The sequence below is a fragment of the Ascaphus truei genome, chromosome 1 (genome assembly GCF_040206685.1).
Source record: "Ascaphus truei isolate aAscTru1 chromosome 1, aAscTru1.hap1, whole genome shotgun sequence".
Taxonomy (NCBI): Eukaryota; Metazoa; Chordata; class Amphibia; order Anura; family Ascaphidae; genus Ascaphus; species Ascaphus truei.
The window spans coordinates 354602952-354623479 of record NC_134483.1 but is presented as its reverse complement, the minus strand read 5'-3'; the positions used below and the strand labels follow the sequence as shown (position 1 = coordinate 354623479).

Sequence of the window (20528 nt, the reverse complement as noted above, 5' to 3'; positions counted from 1 at the left end):
TGGAGTACCCCTCCACAAATCTGCGATAGTAGCCGCAAACCCCCAAAAACGAGCGCAACACCCCCACATTCTCAGGGCGGGGCCAGTTGACGACAGCTTCTAGTTTGGCGGGGTCAGTGGCAATTCCCACACCGGACACGATGTGTCCTACGTACGTTACGGAGGTTTGGCAGAACCGGCATTTATCTAGGGAGAGTTTGAGGCCTTCCTGATGTAGTCTATCCAGCACTTTCAAGAGCCGAGACTCGTGTTCTCCTAGGGTTTTCCCGAAGACGATGATGTCATCTAAATACACCAGGCATTCTCGGGGGTTCAAGTCCCCTAGAGTCTTCTCCATTAGCCGCTGGAAGGTGTCAGGGTCCCCACATATGCCTTGGGGCATACGGGTGAATTGGTAAAACCCTAGGGGGCAGACGAAGGCTGTCTTCTCTTGATCCTTAGGGATCATGGGGACTTGGTAGTATCCGGACCGAAGATCTAGTACACTGAACCACTGACTCCCCTGTAAAGTATCTAGGATTTCTTCTATTCGGGGAAGGTTATACTGGTCCGGTACCGTCCGATTGTTCAGCATCCAGTAATCTACACATAGTCTCACGGTCTCATTCTTCTTCCTCACGACTACTATGGGGGAGGCGTAAGGTCTTCGTGACTCCATGACAATCCCGGCTGATTCCATTTCTTTGATAGCCGCCCTCACATCCTCTACGTCCCTGGGAGCGAGCCGACGGGAACGTTCCCGGAAAGGTTTCTCATCCGTCATCCGTTTGGTGTGTTGGGCATTGCAACTACACCCCCCATCCATCTCGCTGGTAGAGAACACGGCTCGTCTTTTCTCCAGTTGCATTCGTAATCGCTCCTTCCAGGCTTCCGGCAGTTCGGAGGAGCCAAACTCAAAATCCAGGGGTGTCCCGGGATCTTCCACTCTGGTCGTATTCAATTGCACGGCTCCCTCCACGGAGCTGACAGGCTATATCCTCCCAATCCGTTGACCCACATCGATGGCCATGGGGAATGGCGACAGATTCTGTACCATTACAAAAATTCGACGGGGGATGGCGGTAGGCCAACTTCGGAATTCGGGTACAAGGCGATATCCCCTGCGTACATCCTCTTCGGGGGTGCTCTCTAGAGAGAACTGGTGCTCTTCATCTAGTCAATCAGCGTAGGCACACCAAGCGGGGACTCTCTGAGTTTCGCCTGGAAAAAGTTGGGTTAATCCGCCCCGTCCGCAGAATAACAGCCCGTATTCTTCCGAGGGGGTTTTGGGAGGAGCTGGATCGGCTTGTATCAGCTGTAACTGCAGGCTGGACATGGGGAGCTCGTTAGCTTCGTGTAAGTAGGCCCAGATGACGGCCTGCACAATATCAGCATTCGTACCGAGGATGATTGGGTACTTGGGCGTGTCTTTGGGTTCCGGACACACCAAGGCGTCCACCTTCATGGGGTGAGATTTTCCCGTGTTGAGCTGTTGTATTTCTAGGTCCACGGTCACCAGGCCATCGATGGGGTAGTCGTCATTACTTAGACCGCGCACCTTGATATGTTCGGCTGGTCTCAGAGGCCGCTTTTGGAGATGACGATCGTAGAACCCCCGATATATGATGGTGACTTGGGACCCAGAGGAGTAGATTCTGTCCACTAGTACCTGGATCAACGCCACCTGTCCCACACGGTTACTATCCTCCGCCGTATCTTCTCCACTGGGAAAGGTCCCGGGCGTGTCGGAATCGGCCACATACACCCCGCAAACCATAGCCAGGGGAGCGAACTTCTTTGGGGAGGGGCTTCGGTGCCGAGATTCGCCCATCCGGCAGTCATACGATATGTGTCCCTTCTTTCCACATTTGTAGCAGGAGATATCCCTAGTGGTAGCACGGCGGTCGTACGGGGGTGAGGACCGTCCAGCGTACTTTGGCTTGTCGGGGGCGGGTTTATCCGGGGGCTCCTCCTTCTTTTCAGCGCTCCCTTTGGTTTTATTGCTACTGCTGGTCTTTGCCTTCTGAGGGGAGTGCAACATCAGATGGGTCTCGTGCTCTTTGACCTGCTGCAGGAGTTGGATGAACGAAGGGGGGGTCCCCGCGTGAGATGGTCACGAATCATGCTAGCGATAGGGTGAGTAGGGCTGGACCCCCGGAGATATTGTTTACAAAGATATTCATCCATCTGAGAAGGCGTCACATATTTATGATGCAGCAACGGTCCGAGCGAGATTTGTACTCGGTATATATAAGCAGACAGATCTTCCCCCTCCTTTTGATTTATGGCGTAGTATTTGGCCCACAGGGCGCCATCATCCTCTTTGGCACTATAAGCTTCCACTAGGAACTCGATCATCATGCGAGAGGTTAATTCGGGGCATTGTTCTCGATGAATACTGATCAGGGTAGACGCTGGGGGGCGCAGGCATTCCATGAGCCGTTGCCGTTTCACCACGTCAGTGCACGACCATTTGTCCATTAATCCCCGTGTGTGTTCCTTCCATGTCTCTATCCCATGCTCCCCGGTAGGCACAGGGAGTGTCCCCGAGAAAGCCTTTAACTTCCGGTAGCTTTGGGCATGGGTGGCTAAGGTAAGGGCTTCCACTAGTGGCGGTAAACTGGTGGGAGTAGTTAACTGGTCTACACTGGCGACACACTTTATTCGAGCTCGGCTAGTCCCACGAATTCGGGTATACCCGGGTGTATTGAGGTTTGTGACTGTTTTCTGCCCGAGTACATTGAGTTATTTTCCAAGCAGGGATTGAAGCATTTTATTCCCGCTGGCTGCAATACTGCACAGTATATATATATATACTGCATTACAAATCATGAATTTATGCCATCTGGTAGACACGCGAAGCATTGCAGCCTATTATATCCTAATCATTATCATTTAACAGATCAGCCGCCCATCAGCCAGGCATGAACCCAGGCTGGGAATGCAAATGCAACGGGGCTTGTCAGAGGTGAGGAGCGGCGCATTCCAGGTATCTGCCAGGTACATACCGGGTATTTGCTCGAATAAAGTGTGTCGGTGCAGTATCTTGTCATTGAGTTTCTGCAGCATATCACTGCGCACCCCTGCTTCGGCAGAGGCTCTCGATCCGGGGGAACTGGATTCTGACCGCCAACTAGCCGCCTCGCTCTCGGGGTAGTGAGAGAAGGGAAGAGTAGGGTCGTCCTCATCTAGCTCTCTTACGGGGAGGTCTCGACGAGGGTATACAAAGGGGCTGCCACCAGGCGGTGCATCGGGTAGCGGTAAATATTGGGGAACGTCGGGCTCGAATACTACCAGGTCTCGCCGACAGTCCACAAGCAAGGTGTTCCATTTTGGGTCTTGGTCTATGCGTACATCTATTAGGCGGGCTTTGGCAAAACCCGGGAGTTGTCGTAAGGCCGTTTCCAAAGTCTCTAGGGGTAAGGCCATGGGTACTCTGGTCACTGCTACGGCACGACGGGCAGGCGTGCGCATGTGACGCGCCCAGTCGCGTATCTCTTGCCGGGTAGGCAGGGCCATGGCGGCACAATTTAGACTCGAAGGGGCACCCCAGGTCTAAGAATCTCAGCAGCGCCTCCAAATGTAGCCCTGCTTCCTATGGAACGCAGGCCGCTACGATATGCTGTATCACCTGTAGGCTCGCAGGGCCTGAGTCTCTGCCACGGAGAGCCTGGGGTACGCGCATAATGATTATAAGGGGTGCAGCGCCTCCACCTGCGACAGCTCCCACCAAAGGGGGAGTGGGTCTTCGCAGGACGTATACACGGTAAACACCAACACACGGCAGAATAACTTAACCAATCGACTTTACTTGCAGGAATATTCGTATACATACACAGATCAACGGCCCTCCCTAGCGGAGACACTCTACTCGCGTCACGGCGGACGCCAACCCTCCCGTATCCCTCCACCGGGTGATCCCACCCCGTGTCCAATCCCCAAGGGATAAGTCCTCCCACCCTACAGTGAGTCAAATGTATGTGTATATATGAGTGTGACTGCGCAGCCACTGTGTCCCGAATGAAATTGAGGGTACCGTTGGTGCACTTGTAGGAATACCTGCCGGGTATTCCGATACCCGGTACCGCTACAATCTTCACAAAGGCTTCGTACGAAGTAGATGTCGTCCGCACACCCACGTGGGTATCCAGGGCGATCCCACCCAGACACTTGTGGTAGCTTAGCGGGGTCTGAGCCCAGACCTTCCGCCAATTAGAACAGTCCAGCTCCGATCATATGGTGCTAACGGGGAATCTGGAACCTCGCTATGGCAGTCCCTAGCTCGACTTGTCTCTACGAGGACTCAGGGCCTAACTGGGCCTGGGGCATGCGGCCTACGCAGGGGCGGTAAACCTCCCCTGCACCGAAGCTCCGTCTCCTCTCCTCCCAGCTCTGACACAACATGCGCGCAACCACCTCCCTTTTCTCCTCCAGAACTCAACCCATTGGCTCAATCCTATCACGGGGTCTCGCGGGTGCTACTGGGACAAGTGCCTCGCTACCTCCCTCCAATTAGAACCCTCCTCCTTCGCGGGCTTGGCAAAACAAGTCTGCGCAAGCGCAACCTCTGCCTAGGTCAGACCTTACGGATGCCAATCAGAACAGAGCGTCTTGCATGACGCGGAGCCTCCCTACTGCAGTACTCTCTCTATGCACCCCCCTTTTCCCCCATACCAAGGGTGAACAAGGGGACCCCGGCTACACATACATACACACACACACACACACACACATTGTACAGTATAGGTACTTGTGCTTTTATATTTTATATTTACTTATCTTTTAAGGTTAATCATAATTATAAGTATTATATTGTGATAACTATAGTACGCATATTGTTCATAAATGCATCCAACACAGTACTGGGCTTTTTAACCTCCAATGCTTGCAGTCCATGAAAACAAAATCCTGAAGCTCAGATAACAGAGATTTAAACTCACGTTTATAGATTGATAGTAGGCAGGACCCAAGCTATTATCCCTCGTAGGTGGGCGTTGTTTAACAAGAGAACCGTCCGCAGTCTCTTCATAACCATAGGCTTGCCCACGGGCTGGAATGGAGGGAGCATCTGGCTTGTGCTGCTTTTTTACGTGGCTGAGCGTACTCTGTACAAACAATAACAACTTTTTAACCTTTATTTCTTCCTAGAAATAAAGATATGCACAATCTGTCTGTGTGCCTCTGCACATCTGGACCTCTAAGCAAGGGGATATCCCAGGCAATGACACAAGACCTACTCCATTGTGACAAGCAGTGACATCACTGGTACCATTATTATGTCATCTGCTAGTTGGACACTGACAGAATTATTAATGCCTTTTCACGTTTGTATTTCATAATTATTTTGTCTCTCTTCCCAATTAAACCAAATTTACCTAAAGGATAGCCTACGCACATAAAAGGTAAGGCTTTGCCTATAGTGCCGCCGATGGCGACGGCGATACGATGGGTGACGTCACCCGTCGCAACCGGCGAAAGTTATCTTTCGCCGGTCGGCCGCATCGCGGGATTCCCGCTATTTGATTTGTTCAAGGGCCGTCACGTGACGCGACGGCCCTTGAACAAATCAAATTTTGCCGGCGGCGGGTCTTCGCGACAGCGACGTCGCTCCGTCACTTGTCGCTGTCGCATGCACTATAAGCGCACGCAGCGGCAATGCGTTTGTTTTCGGGTGAATTCGCGTTGCCGTCGCCGGCACTATAAGCACGGTAAAAGGTCTATTGTATAACCAAAATATTGTACATTACATATTGAACATAGATAGAGATACTTAAATCTTCCATCTCCCTATGGTTGCCTACTCTCTCTATTTAGCCTCTCTTTGTTTTCTGATCTAACTTCCAATTTATCTCAGCATGTCTTCACCTGTGGCTGCAGCTTGCAGTAACTGTGATGGAAGAAGGACAAAAGTAGCAAAAGATGGAAGGATGCGGAATGAGTAATAAGAGATAAAGATACACATGACGTCATGAGGATTTGGTAGGCAACAAGCCTGTGAGCCTTGAGTGGTGCAGGAGCAGGAAGGGAGGTACGTGGCCAAATCACCTACATTCAACATGACACATTATGTCAACATTTCAAACAATGTGTCATATAAGGCGTATTTTTATATGTTTGTGCTACTTTTTTGCACAAAAAAAATGTTGATGCACATATTTTTATTTTTTTATAAATATAATTGTAGAGGTAAAAGTCATTAACTACATTCTTTGAGTACTCAGGAAAAAGCGATTAAATGTTCTTTTTGCCAGGAAAATTTTCTGTATTTAAAAGGGAAGATATTTTGATGTGACAAGTTCTGAAGATTAAGTGTCTTTAATGAGTTTTTCAATAGTAATAGCAAGAAATCCCAAGTCAGGAAGTGTCTTTAATGAGTTTTTCAAAAGAAATTCCGTCAGGAAGTGCATTTAGTGAGTTGTTGCCAAACATGCACTTAATATGACAATATGATCTTAGTACATAGGCCCCATTGACATGGTTCTAGCAATAACTTTTTGCATAGATTTTGGGAGAGAAAAAAGAGGGGGATTCTGGGAGCAGAAAGGGACTATTATATGTGTTCTTTTCACCGCGCCATTCAGCTGCCAAGGGACAGTTGGTAGGTTTTGCGTCTAGTACAATTAGCGTTAGGATTAGGGGTTAAGGTTTTAAGGGTAAGGGCAGGGAGTGAGTGAGAGGGGGGTAGCGTGATAGAGAGGAGGGGAGAGAAAGGGTAGTGAGAGTGGGGGAAAAGTGAAACAGAGGGGGGAAAGAGAGAGGGTAGAGAGAGAGGGGGGGGGAGCGAGACAGAGGGAGGGAAGGGGGGAAGAGAAATACATGGGGGAGGGAGAGAGGGGGTGTGAGGGGGTAGATAAATTGAGAGAGAGAGAGGGGGGTGGAGCATAAGAGAAATAGAGGGGTGGAGCTCGCCGTCACACGGGGCCCAGGTGGAAACTCTAGTCTTGGGCCCCGGGAAACTTGTTGTTGGCCCTGGGTAAGGGGTTAAGTTTTTGTAGGGTAGGAGGTTGAGGTTTTTAGGGTAAAGGGCTACGTTTAGGGTTTTTAGGGTAAGGAATTTGGGGATACAACACCTGCAGCGGCTAAATATCCCAGCGGTGAAACACGGCCACGGTTAAATTGTCCTAGCCTACACACTCCTGGAGGGGGTGTGGGGGTTCATAGGGAGTGCAGGGAGGGAAGTGCAGGGAGGCCCACCCTACTACATTTATGCAGAAGGTACTTTGCTTTTCTTTTCTGCAATTTCGCTTTGCAAATGAACTAAAAAATGCCAAAATCTAGACTCTATATTATTTAATCTCAGTACACCTTCATGCCTCCCCTGCTCTTCTAATGCACGTTGTCTCTCTAACCATAGAGCTCACTGTCATCTCCCACAATGAAAATGTATTGGAACAGGAGATATAATCAGTATACTGGTCAAGTCTGGAGCTCAATATTAGGGTCAAGTAGACAACCTCTCTATGTTCCACCTTCTATTCCATGTTTCCTACTTTCAAGCACATACAGTAGCAACAAAAATGCTATTTACTTTTTGCGGTTTAGGAGAAGTGGTGCTGTTGATATTCGTCAGTCCATCCAAATCCATGTCAAATGACAGGTTGTAGGCCCCAGGTCCTGGCAGAGTTGAGACAGATTCTCTGAACCGTTTTTCTTTGTTCTGAATAGTATGTCCTCCTTTCACTTTATCCTATAAAAAATATCATATATGGCAGCCCTGAAATACTCTGAATTATAATAAAGAATATTAACTCATTTATCATTCTTACGTACACATTGCATAAAAGAATAATCTATCAAACCTGTAATAGCTGCGCAGAGGCGCCCAGAGGTTTCAGGTCATTTTATGACAAACAAGCTTGAAAGTGTTAATATTAAAAATAATATTCAATGTAATGGTCATATACGTACACTTTCAAATAAAATTGCTAAGATTGTAGCTGCCTATACTAAACGTTTTCCAATGTTTTCGGCAGAGAATGCATGTACAATAAATGTAAAAATTGATTGCTGTGCATGAAAAAAATTTTGTCTTAAAAAAATATGAAAATGAAAGTGTCTTGATGGCTCAGAATGTGTCAGCACATCCCATGGCTGTATATAGTTAATTTACAGCATAGGTACAAATCACACAAATACCCATTTTTTTCTTACAGTTTTTACCATGAAATAAAGGCTTAAAACATGTTTTTTCAACATTGTACAGCTATCTTTTGATGGGTTTTTAGAATGCAAAAACATATTACTGTATACATGCCCCTCTCAATAACCTACATATTTGTTCTTTTACAAAAATGCTAAATATTTTCTATATTGCACTTTTTTTTGTTCCTAGGCATTAGAAGTACAGTATGTTACATACAGCAGGACCTTTTTAAAAGGGGCTGGATGAGATAAAATGTATAAAAGCAGGAGAGCAGGAAGAATAATGTCATGTAATAGATCCATTATACTTCAACAAAAATATTACTGTATGAACATGTTAAAGCTGCAGACCAAACAATATCCTACATGTGTGGGGGTTTTTTTATAAATCAGTTCTGTACAATGAGAAAATACTTGTAGCATTTTTTTTTTTAAACTCTGAATGATATTTTTAAAGTATTATAATTTAACAAGCCTTTTTTGTTTCTATAGCAACCATTTACAAAGTCAAATCGCCTTCCTCTTCTGAAACAGGCTCTGGCACACCCCTTTGAGCCCCGCCCTCTCTAGCAGTGCACAGCTCAATTGTATCTAGTGACTGCCTGGTCACATGATCTTCCTCACAGAACTTGTCATATTAATATGCAAATGCATTCTACTGACTGCTGAATAATCCTCTGCAGTCATTTAGTGACCCCCAGAGCCAAATCTTCGCAGATCGATCACAGGAGAATGGATTGATCAGCAATTTAGATAATTACTTATCATTGTGTGGATTGTATTGATGCACATATTAAAGGGGGGGAAATCCAAAAATGTAAAAAAAAAAGGCAGCTTGGACTGCAGCATCACACATTTTCATTATCTTAACTGAAAAATACGTTTCAGTAGGAAAATTGCACTTTAGGCCAAGGCCCCGCTGCACGCGCCCGCACGGCCGCACAGCCGCCTTGCTTGCTGGCGACGTGTGCAAGTCACTGCACCGCGATCTGCGGTCTGCAGTGAACTTTTTTGGGGTGTGGCCAAAACGGGTCGGGGAGCCATTAAGCCCGGGGAGAGGGGTGGTGGGTCCCGGGTGGCGGAGGTTGTGGGTCTGCAGGAGAGGGAGGAGGGGGGGGTGTTGTTCCGGGAGGAGGGGGGGTGGGTCCGGGAGGAGACGGGTGGGGGTGATACAAGGGGGCAGATTGATTGGGCTGTAAAGTGCTGTAAAGTCCTCCCCCCTTTCCCCCGGGGCTGTGCGAAAAACACACAACACACACACATATATACAGTTGTAGCCGGGACCCCGTTTTCCCCCCCCCCAATTGGTTGTGGGGGTGGGGGATGTGCACCTAGGGAATGCTCCGATAATGGAGGTTCCGCACAGAGGGAGCCGCCATGTTAGGTTGGCGCCAGTGCAGACTTGGTCCGGCCGGAGGTTGCACATGCTCAGCGCAGAGACAAAAGCCCGCGAAGGAGGAGAGCTCGGGGAGGAGGGGAGATAGGGGACTAAGGGTCCCAGCAGCCCCCGCGTTTCCCCCGTGACGCGCCAGAACCAATCAGGTACGAGATTAGGGAGGAAAAGGAAGTGGTGGGGTGCACAAGGATTAAGAGCTAGCTGTCGGAGGAAGGAGAAGGAGCTCCGGTGTAAGGAGGCAGCCGCACCGACCTACGCCGCATGCCCCAGGCCCAGTTAGACCCTGAGCCCCAGTAGCGTGCAGCGGAGCTAGGGACTGGCCCTAGTCAGGTTCCGTATCCCCCTTACTGTGCTACGAATTCTACCAGGACAGTGCTAAATCCGCGGGAGGCCTGGGACCAGGCCCCGCTACTAAGTAGCAGCATGTCTGGTTGGGATCGCCCCGGACACCTACGGGTGACGTCATCTACGCCCTCGCCGATCCTTTGTGAAGATAGTTGCAGAACCGGATACAGGAGTGCCCGGCAAGTAAACGTCAAGTGCACCAACGGTACCATTCTCACTCCGGGACACGGTGGCTGCGCAGTCACACACTTATACACCCACTGACTCACTTGAGGGGGGGTGGGGAATGTATTCCAAGAGGGGACTGGACACGGGGTGGGATCTCCCGGTGGAGGGAGAGGGAGAGTGAGCGTTCAAGGACGCTGGTAGTAGTGTCTCCTCTAGAGAGGGGCACCTGTGATTACGTTGCTGGTTGCTATAAGTAAAACATATTGGTTACGGTATTGCTGTGTGTGTGTGTGTTCATGTACATAAGTTCCTGCGAAGACCCACTTCCCCTAGGGCGGAAGCTATCGCAGGTGGAGGCGCTGCACCGAGTCATAAGTATTGTGAGCACCCCAGGCTCTCCGTGGCAGAGGCTTAGGCCCTGTGAGCCTACAGGTTATATAGCACATGGTAGTGGTCTGTGCTATATATAGCACATGCTTCCCCGCATAGAAGAAATCCTGGACGCTCTACATGGAAGCAAATGGTTCAGTGTGTTGGACCTACGGTCCGGGTACTATCAGGTACCTATGAGTCATGAGGACCAAGAGAAAACGGCGTTCATTTGCCGCTTGGGGTTCTACCAATTCACCTGTATGCCCCAAGGCATATGTGGTGCCGCCGCCACCTTCCAGCACCTAATGGAGAAGACTTTAGGGGACCTGAACCCCCGAGAATGTCTCGTGTATTTGGATGATATCATAGTCTTTCGGAAGACCCTGGAGGAACATGAGGCTCGACTCCTGAAGGTACTTGACCGATTAGCTCAAGAAGGACTTAAGCTCTCTTTAGATAAATGCCATTTCTGCCGGACATCGGTGACTTACGTGGGACACATAGTGTCCGCTGAGGGAATCACCACAGATCCAGCCAAAATAGAAGCCGTCGTCAACTGGCCCTGACCTGACAATGTAGGGGAGTTGCGATCGTTCCTGGGGTTCTGCGGATATTATCGCAGGTTTGTGTAGGGGTACTCCCGACGGGCCAAAGCCCTCAATGGCCTCCTCAAGATATATTCGGAAGACACCGGCCGGGAGGCGACGCCTGCCCGACAACCCTTCGGGGACAAATGGACGACAGAGTGCGAACAAGCCTTCCAGGACCTAAAACAGAATTTAACCGCTGCTCCCGTGTTGGTCTATGCAAATCCGAACAACCATATATCTTACATGTGGATGCTAGTCTGCATGGACTAGGGGCGGTGTTACATCAAAAATATCCAGAGGAACTATGACCCGTAGCTTATATCAGCTGCAGCCTTACTGTCAGTGAACAGAACTACCCCGTGCACAAACTGGAATTCTTGGCCCTCAAGTGGGCCATTGTCGACAAGCTTCGTGATTATTTGTATGGTGTGTCATTCTAGGTGCGGACCGACAACAATCCACTTACCTATATTATGACCTCAGCCAAACTCGACGCGGACGGCCATCGCTGGTTGGCTGCCCTGTTCAATTACAATTTCACCCTGAAATATAAGCCCAGGCCCTTGAATATTGGAGCTGACGCCCTGTCTAGGCCACTACCCCCGATGAAGACCAATGGGAAGAAATCCCGGGACCCGGAATAAGAGCGCTATGTTGTACCGCTGCCATAGTCAATGATCAAGTGGCATTCTCAGAATTAAGGGTGGCTGACTCTCTAGGGTGCACATCCAACGCTATACCGGAGGCTTATCGGGATCCCAGCGGCATGCACGTTACTCCAGACAAGATCATAGCCTGGAAAGATATGGTATCCGGCAAAATCGCCCGGCCCTCCTCAGACAAGCTCCGGGGGATGTAGGAGGTATACTAATGCGGGAAGCCGACAAGTTCGAACTAAAAGAAAATCTGCTTTACAGAGTGGTAGAGTATCATAACCACCCAAATAGGAGACAACTAGTACTACCCAAAAGACTACAGTACTTGGTACTGAGGGCTCTACACGATGAACATGGTCATTTGGGAGTTGACAAGACTTTCGGCCTAGTGAGAGATCGATTTTTCTGGCCCAAAATGAGAGAAGCAGTAGAGCATCACTGTCGATGGTGTGTGCGGTGTATTCAGCGAAAGACATTGCCCACTAGGGCCGCCCCAATGGGCCACTTAAAAAGCACAGGGCCTATGGACTTAGTGTGTATGGACTTCCTATGCATTGAACCTGACAGCCGCGGCATAGGCAATGTGCGGGTAATCACGGATCATTACACCCGCTACGCCGAGGCCTTCCCGACCAAAGATCAGAAAGCCATTACGGTGGCCAAGGTGCTCTGGGAAAAGTACTTTATGCATTACGGGCTCCATCAACGACTTCATTCCGATCAGGGAAGAGACTTTGAAAGCAACTTAATAAAAGAACTGCTTAAAATCTTGCACATCGCTAAGTCTCGAACTACCCCCTACCACCCCGAAGGGGATGCATTGCCGGAACGGTTCAACCGCACGTTATTGGACATGCTAGGCACCTTAATGGGGGTGGAAAAGACTGAATGGAGTCGACACGTGGAAACGCTAGCGCATGCCTACAATTGCATGCGACATGACTCCACGAGATTCTCTCCGTACTTCCTCATGTTTGGACGAGAAGCGCGACTGCCGGTGGATATACGATTGAGAGTCTCCACCGATGGGGTACATAACACTACTCATTTCCGATATGTACAGCGATTGCAAGAGAATCTGCAGCGGGCCTACTTACAAGCTGAGAAATCTACTGAAAAATTGAACGCCGGGAATAAACGGCGGTACGATCACAAAATTAAACACAGAGACATTAAACCCGGTGACGCAGTGCTCCTCCGTAACCTGGGAGTGCCGGGAAAACATAAATTGGCTGACCGATGGAGGGAGGGAGTGTACGAGGTAGCCTCACAAATGCCCGGCTTTCCGGTCTACCGCATCAAGGACTCGGAGAGTCGGGTGAAGACATGGCACCGGAATCATTTGCTCCCTATTCCCCGAGTGGAGGAGGGGGATTTGGAGTGGCCTGCATCCTCGTTGGATGGGGAAGGGACATTGGAAGATGACATGCCAGGGAACTCAACCGTTCGGGAAGATCCACAAGAGGGAACCTCTCAAAGGGGCCCTCAACAGCGCGTACCTACCGGCGGAGCTACAGCTAAAGGGCGCGGGGAGCATTCACCCCAGGGGGTGGCTCCGGAAAATTCGTCACTGGACCCACTAAGCCTGTGTTTTGCACCGAGTCAGGATAATTTAGAGACTATAACCCCCTCAAGGGAAGAACTCGAGATTCAAGACCAAAATAGTCACTTCCCCAAGGGAGTGACCGAACAATCGTTAAGGCGAAGCCAAAGGAACGGGCAACCTCCCATGAGGACGGCCTACGATCAGTTTGGGGCACCCCACTATGAGGCTCAGCAGGGGGCCCGCAGCCGCGTGCAATCAGTAATTGTGATGTTTAGCGAAATGTACAATCTGATTTAAGAGAGTGATATGTCGTGTGTTATGCAATTTTTCATTATATAAATGTTGTACCAGTTTAAAGGTATTGTCCAAGCAGGGCCGTTGGAATCCACAGGGGGGAGGATGTAGCCGGGACCCCGTTTCCCCCCCCCCCCCCCCATTGGTTGTGGAGGTGGGGGATGTGCACCTAGGGAACGCTCCGATAATGGAGGTTCCGCGCAGAGGGAGCCGCCATGTTAGGTTGGCGCCAGCGCAGACTTGGTCCGGCCGGAGGTTACGCATGCGCAGGGCAGGGACAAAAGCCCGTAAAGGAGGAGAGCTCGGGGAGGATGGGAGTTAGGGGACTAAGGGTCCCAGCAGCCCCCGCGTTTCCCCCGTGATGCGCCAGAACCAATCAAGTACGAGATTAGGGAGGAAAAGGAAGTGGTGGGGTGCACGAGGAGTCAGAGCTAGCTGTCGGAGGAAGGAGAAGGAGCTCCGGTGTAGGGAGGCAGCCGCCCCTACCTAGGCTGCATGCCCCAGGCCCAGTTAGACCCTGAGCCCCAGTAGCGTGCAGCGGAGCTAGGGACTGGCCCTAGTCAGGTTCCGTATCCCCCTTACTGTGCTACGAATTCTACCAGGACAGTGCTAAATCCGCGGGAGGCCTGGGACCAGGCCCCGCTACTAAGTAGCAGCGTGTCTGGGTGGGATCGCCCCGGACACCTACGGGTGACGTCATCTACGCCCTCGCCGATCCTTTGTGAAGATAGTTGCAGAACCAGGTACAGGAGTGCCCGGCAGGTAAACGTCAAGTGCACCAACGGTACCATTCTCACTCCGGGACACGGTGGCTGCGCAGTCACACACTTATACATCCACTGACTCACTTGAGGGGGGGTGGGGAACGTATTCCATGAGGGGACTGGACACGGGGTGGGATCTCCCGGTGGAGGGAGAGGGAGAGTGAGCGTTCAAGGACGCTGGTAGTAGTGTCTCCTCTAGAGAGGGGCACCTGTGATTACGTTGCTGGTTGCTATAAGTAAAACATATTGGTTACGGTATTGCTGTGCGTGTGTGTGTTCATGTACATAAGTTCCTGCGAAGACCCACTTCCCCTAGGGCGGAAGCTATCGCAGGTGGAGGCGCTGCACCGAGTCATAAGTATTGTGAGCACCCCAGGCTCTCCGTGGCAGAGGCTTAGGCCCTGTGAGCCTACAGGTTATATAGCACATGGTAGTGGTCTGTGTTCGATAGGAAGCAGGGCTACACAGTATATACACATATACACATACATACACACACATACATACACACACTTCCCCCCCCCCTACCTTTTGGAGGTGGGGGAAGCTCTGACAGCTCCAGCCCCCGGTGCTGATAGGCTCACCAGCGCACCACGTCACCGCTCGAGATCACAATCCTCTAGCATCCCCTGGCGGCTGACGCGTCACAGCGCGTAGTGAGCCGTGCAGTGAAGAGGGACTGGGGCCGGCTCGGGAGGACATCATGGGCAGGTGAGTGACGCGCACGCGGCCGCATGCACCGCCGACCGCAGCGAGTTCTCAGCCTAACTCAGCAATTGCAATGAAATTAGAATGGGCCGCTTGCAAACCATTTGGGGGCCCGAAGAGCCCTGATATACAGGGTCCCACTTCCATTGCTTTGAAAGTTTCCTTTTAATCTCCATTCTGATTTGAATAAGTAAAGTTTGAACCATAATTTATGTTTACCTTTATTTTGAAAACATCATAGTGTCCTGGCCCTGGAACAGCAGCAACAGTCTGTTGGATATTGAAAGCGAAATCTCGTTTTGACTTGGATAAAAAGGGAGCATAGCCACCTATATAAAAACAAAGGCAGATGCAAATGAAAAAAGAATGGCAATTAAACCTTACTGTTAATCTGTGTCGGACACCAACAAGACAATATAGTAATACAAAAAAAATATCTAGAGAACAGTATAAGTCATGTTGACTGCTGCTATTGCTTCTGTGTATGGCTGTAATTATACCAAGAGCTTCAGTGCAGCAGCGCTTATCTGTGGCTTCATAAGTAGCGACGCTGCAGAGCAACATGTGCACATGTACAAGAGATTTAGCAAGCGACTGCAGGGGAGACATGCTCAGATGTCACTTCCTTTACCACAACGCATGCCTTTCCAACACCAATCCAATGAATTCTTCAATTGAAGATTTGTCCATAATAGTGATTGACTAATTATTAATAAAATAATGAATGTCATTTAATACTTTTTTTTAAAAAATAATTAATTAAGTCAGTCAATAATTATCTGTGTTCTTCAATGTGTATGATATGTTCTTCAATGTGTATGGTGTGTTCTTAAAGGTATACAGTTGTGTGAAAAAGAAAGTACACCCTCTTTGAATTCTATGGTTTTACATATCAGGACATAATAACAATCATCTGTTCCTTAGCAGGTCTTAAAATTAGGTAAATACAACCTCAGATTAAAAACAACACATGACATATTACACCGTGTCATGGTTTATTTAACAACAAAAAAAGCCAAAATGGAGAAGCTATGTGTGATAAACTAAGTATACCCTTACTGCTTCTGTAGGTTTCCCAGGAGTGGACATCCCAGCAAATTCACCACAAGGTAAGACCGTGCAATGCTCAGAGAAATTGCAAAAAAAAGCTGTGTGTGTTGTGCACGCGCATAGTAAGTGAAACTTCTTTGACTTTTGTCACAGAAATTGTATTTGTGTTTGTGATGTTTTAATTAAAAATCAAAATACAATTTCATTGACAAAAATTTGGACTTAGAAAGTGCATGCTTGGCACACATCCCCTGTATTTGCAATAAGAGTGAATTCCGTGTGTGTGTGTGTGTGTGTGTGTGTGTGTGTGTGTGTGTGTGTGTGTGTGTGTGTGTGTGTGTGTGTGTGTGTGTGTGTGTGTGTGTGTGTGTGTGTGTGTGTGTGACTGCGTGTGCATGTGACTGTGTGTGTATCAGTCAGTGTATGTGTGTCAGTCAGTGTGTGTGTGTGTATGTGTGTCAGTCAGTGTGTGTGTGTGTGTATTTGTGTGTGTCAGTGCGTGCGTGTGTCAGTCAGTGTGCGTGCGTACGTGTGTGTCAGTCAATGTGCGTGCGTGTGTCAGTCAGTGTGCGTGCGTATGTGTGTCAGTGTGCGTGCGTATGTGTGTCAGTGTGCGTGTATGTGTGTGTCAGTCAGTGTGCGTGTGTCAGTCAGTGTGCGTGCGTGTGTCAGTCAGTGTGTGTGTGTCAGTCAGTGTGTGTGTGTGTGTGTCAGTGCGTGCGTGTCAGTCAGTGTGCGTGCGTGTGTCAGTCAATGTGCGTGCGTGTGTCAGTCAGTGTGCGTGCGTATGTGTGTCAGTGTGCGCGTATGTGTGTCAGTCAGTGTGCGTGTGTGTGTGTGTCAGTCAGTGTGTGTGTGTGTCAGTCAGTGTGTGTATGTGTATGTATGTGTGAGTCAGTGTGTGTATGTGTGTCAGTCAGTGTGTGTGTGTGTGTATATATGTGTGACAGTCAGTGTGTGTGTGTGTATGTGTGTCAGTCAGTGTGTGCGTATGTGTGTCAGTCAGTGTGTGTGTGTGTGTGTGTGTGTGTGTGTGTGTGTGTGTGTGTGTGTGTGTGTGTGTGTGTGTGTGTGTGTGTGTGTGTGTGTGTGTGTGTTGTGTGTGTGTGTGTGTGTGTGTGTGTGTGTGTGTCAGTCAGTCAGTCAGTGTGTGTATGTCAGTCAGTCAGTGTGTGTATGTCAGTCAGTGTGTGTGTGTATGTGTGTCAGTCAGTGTGTGTATATGTGTGTCAGTCAGTGTGTGTGTGTATGTGTCAGTCAGTGTGTGTATGTGTATGTCTGTCTGTCAGTGTGTGTATGTGTATGTCTATGTCTGTGAGTGTATGTGTGTCTCTCTTTCTGTGTCCTGCCCCCTCTCTCCTGACTCCCATCTCCCCCCAAGACCCTCCCCCGAGCTGCGGACACGCGGGGGCTCTGGCTGTGTCTCCTGACTCTCTCTCCCCCCCCTGTGCTTAAGAGGCCCCCCTCTGGCAGTGCTGCGTGGGAAGCGGCGCGCTGAAGCCCCCCACTTCCCGCGTTACTGGAGCAGGAGCCATGTGAGGCGACAGGGCACGTCGCTGGCATATGCTGACAGCGCAGCGGGCGTGTGGGGAGAATTGGCGGCCGTCCCGGTTACCCTCCATTATCTCAGGGCTCCTCTCCTCCTCCGGCCCCGGCGGCGCTCAGCAGGACACAGGGAAGGGGAAGCGGAGGTAGAGAGGCTGAGCAGCGGCTCCTCCTCTCACAGCCGGAAGACTTGCGTTGCTTCCGCCATCTAACTACACCCACACCCGCAGCACCGGAAGCTCTGCGCCAGCCATCTTTGTATACCCATGGCAGCGGATGTGTGGGGTTAACGGCGGCCGTTAGGAGCGGGCCGGCGGCGACATGTCACAGCGGGTGTGTGGGGGGAGCGGCAGCCATTAGGAGCGGCGCCGGTGGCTATCGTCGCCGCATGTCACAGCAGGCATGTGGGGTGGGGGGAGGTGGGGGAGCCGTGACGTCACTTCCGTTTCACATTTCGTCCCCCATCTCTCCCGTTTTACCACATCAGAATAGGTGCCACTAAAGAAGTTTCACTTCAAAAACGCAAGAGTTACTGTACATCTCAGACACTACAGGCCTCAGTTAGCATGTTAAATGTTAAAGTTCATGACAGTACAATTAGAAATAGACTGAACAAGTATGGTTTGTTTGGAAGGGTTGCCAAGAGAAAGCCTCTTCTCTCTAAAAAGAACATGGCAGCACGGGTTAGGTTTGCAAAGTTGCATCTGAACAAACCACAAGACTTCTGGAACAATGTCCTTTGGACAGATGAGACCAAAGTGGAAATATTTGGCCATAATGCACAGCGCCACATTTGGCGAAAACCAAACACAGCATATCAGCACAAACACCTCATACCAACTGTCAAGCACGGTGGTGGAGGGGTGATGATTTGGGCTTGTTTTGCAGCCACAGGACCTGGGAACCTTGCAGTCATTGAGTTGACCATGAACTCCTCTGTATACCAAAGTATTCTAGAGTCAAATGTGAGGCCATCTGTCCGACAGTTAAAGCTTGGCCGAAATTGTGTCATGCAACAGGACAACGATCCCAAGCACACATGCAAATCTACAACAGAAGCGCTGAAAAAGAAAAGAATCGAGGTGTTGCAATGGCCGAGTCAAAGTCCAGACCTCAACCCGATTGAAATGCTGTGGCTGGACCTTAAGAGAGCTGTGCATAAACAAATGCCCACAAACCTCAATGAACTGAAGCAACGTTGTAAAGTAGAGTGGGCCAAAATTCCTCCACAACGATGTGACAGACTGATAAAGTCATACAGAAAACGATTACTTCACGTTATTGCTGCTAAATGTGGTTCTACAAGCTATTGAATCATAAGGTGTACTTAGTTTTTTACGCATGGCTTCTCCATTTTGACTTTATTTTTGTTAAATAAATCATGACACGGTGTAATATGTCATGTGTTGTTGTTCATCTGAGGTTGTATTTGCCTAATTTTAAGACCTGCTAAGGAACAGTTGATTGTTATTATGTCCTGATATGTAAAACCAAAGAATTCAAAGAGGATGTACTTTCTTTTTCACACCACTGTATATGGCTTTTCAATAAAGGAAAACTGTATTTTGTATGAAATCCTGAGCTAAATTGTTTCTAGGATTTTCATTGGTTAGATTTTGGAGCAACATGATTGGTGCACTGAACTTCACTGTGATTGTACGACTGCGTCATGTGACGTGGCTGTCGCTGCTTGAAAACAAATTTGCCCATCTCCTAAAATGTCTCCTGCTTTGCAGTAGAATTTGGTATAAGCAGTTTTCAGGGATGTATAACACTTGTTTTTGAGCGGTGTGGTGTCTCTACAGAAGACACCACGGGCGATTTTTGGTATAATCACAGCCTAAGTTGGCAGCAGTGATTTTTAACAGTCATCAAAAGTTTGCACGCAGATTTCTCTGGAGTGCCACTACAAAAAAAAAAAGGAAAACATCAGTAGCAATGTTTGCTGAAAGAGCACCCCAAAAATGTGAATTTTAAAATGGAATAAATGGCAGTTCATTTCAATGTCACTTTCATCGCAAAATGACACTCTTCTAAAAGGCCTTAAACTCCTTAGTTCTGAACTCTTCTTACAGTATAGCTCTAACTTGCCTGTACTCCCCAGCCTCAGATAAGTCCCGATTTCTTTTTGCCACACGAGTCTCTGTCTCTTACTGTCTCCTGTCAATGTTTAGCAAACTTCTGTCTTTAAGGCTTAAGCGATAATCCACATTTTAAAGAAAGCATTTTTGGAGCAAATTAATGTTTGCTAATGTCTACATCTATGTCACGCTCTCTCACCAAACAGACTAGCTGCACTTAGATCCTTCATATAATTCATTTACATGTGCATGCATATGTTACTGCTGTCTGTGTAAATCTCCTATCACTGCACACTCTATAGGTGTACACTGTACACTCTATAGGACATGTTTGGTGTTCCTATCCTTACACTGTGTATACAGTTCATTGAATTGTACATTGTCAGTAAGCTCTGTGTATAAGGTTGTCTCTATGTAAAAGCAACAAGAGGACAAACAGGAGCTTTGTTGAGCAGGGGGCAAGCAGGGACGGTGTTTGAGGGAAAGAGAAGTGGACGTTCGATTCTTCCTTTGAATGCTGGCACATGTAGCAGCTCCTTTGATGGTGCTCCTCTGAAATTTAGCATTAAACCAAGTCACGTTTTACCCCACTCTAACACACGTGTGAGGCCTCCAAAGTTTGAGTACCACTATAGTATACCTACACATTTTCATTTTGGACCACAAATGCCAGAGCACATTTGCAGTGAAATCTAAAATTTGCTGCCAAGGTGTTGAAGGGCATTATAACTTTCCAGTAATCCAAGCTTGTCCTTGATTAATATGGCTATTATAACTGTATTCTACTATTTAACCACATAGCAATGTATAGAGAGCCCTGTTTATATTTTATGCAAACCTTCATAAGCGTTTTATATTTCTACACAGGTTTTTTCCCCCAGCTATCTTTACA

General features: G+C 48.7%; 1 protein-coding gene across 1 annotated transcript in view; it reads right to left on the bottom strand.

Annotated features, from left to right (window-relative positions):
* STPG2 (sperm tail PG-rich repeat containing 2) overlaps positions 1 to 20528 on the bottom strand; it is a 759671-nt gene that overhangs the window by 732154 nt on the left and 6989 nt on the right. Inside the window, exons 3-5 of the mRNA XM_075609709.1 lie at positions 15180 to 15289; positions 7508 to 7666; positions 4920 to 5084 (exon numbers count right to left, since the gene is read on the bottom strand). Coding sequence (XP_075465824.1) covers positions 4920 to 5084; positions 7508 to 7666; positions 15180 to 15289 — 434 coding nt within the window. The remainder of the gene's footprint in view (positions 1 to 4919; positions 5085 to 7507; positions 7667 to 15179; positions 15290 to 20528) is intronic.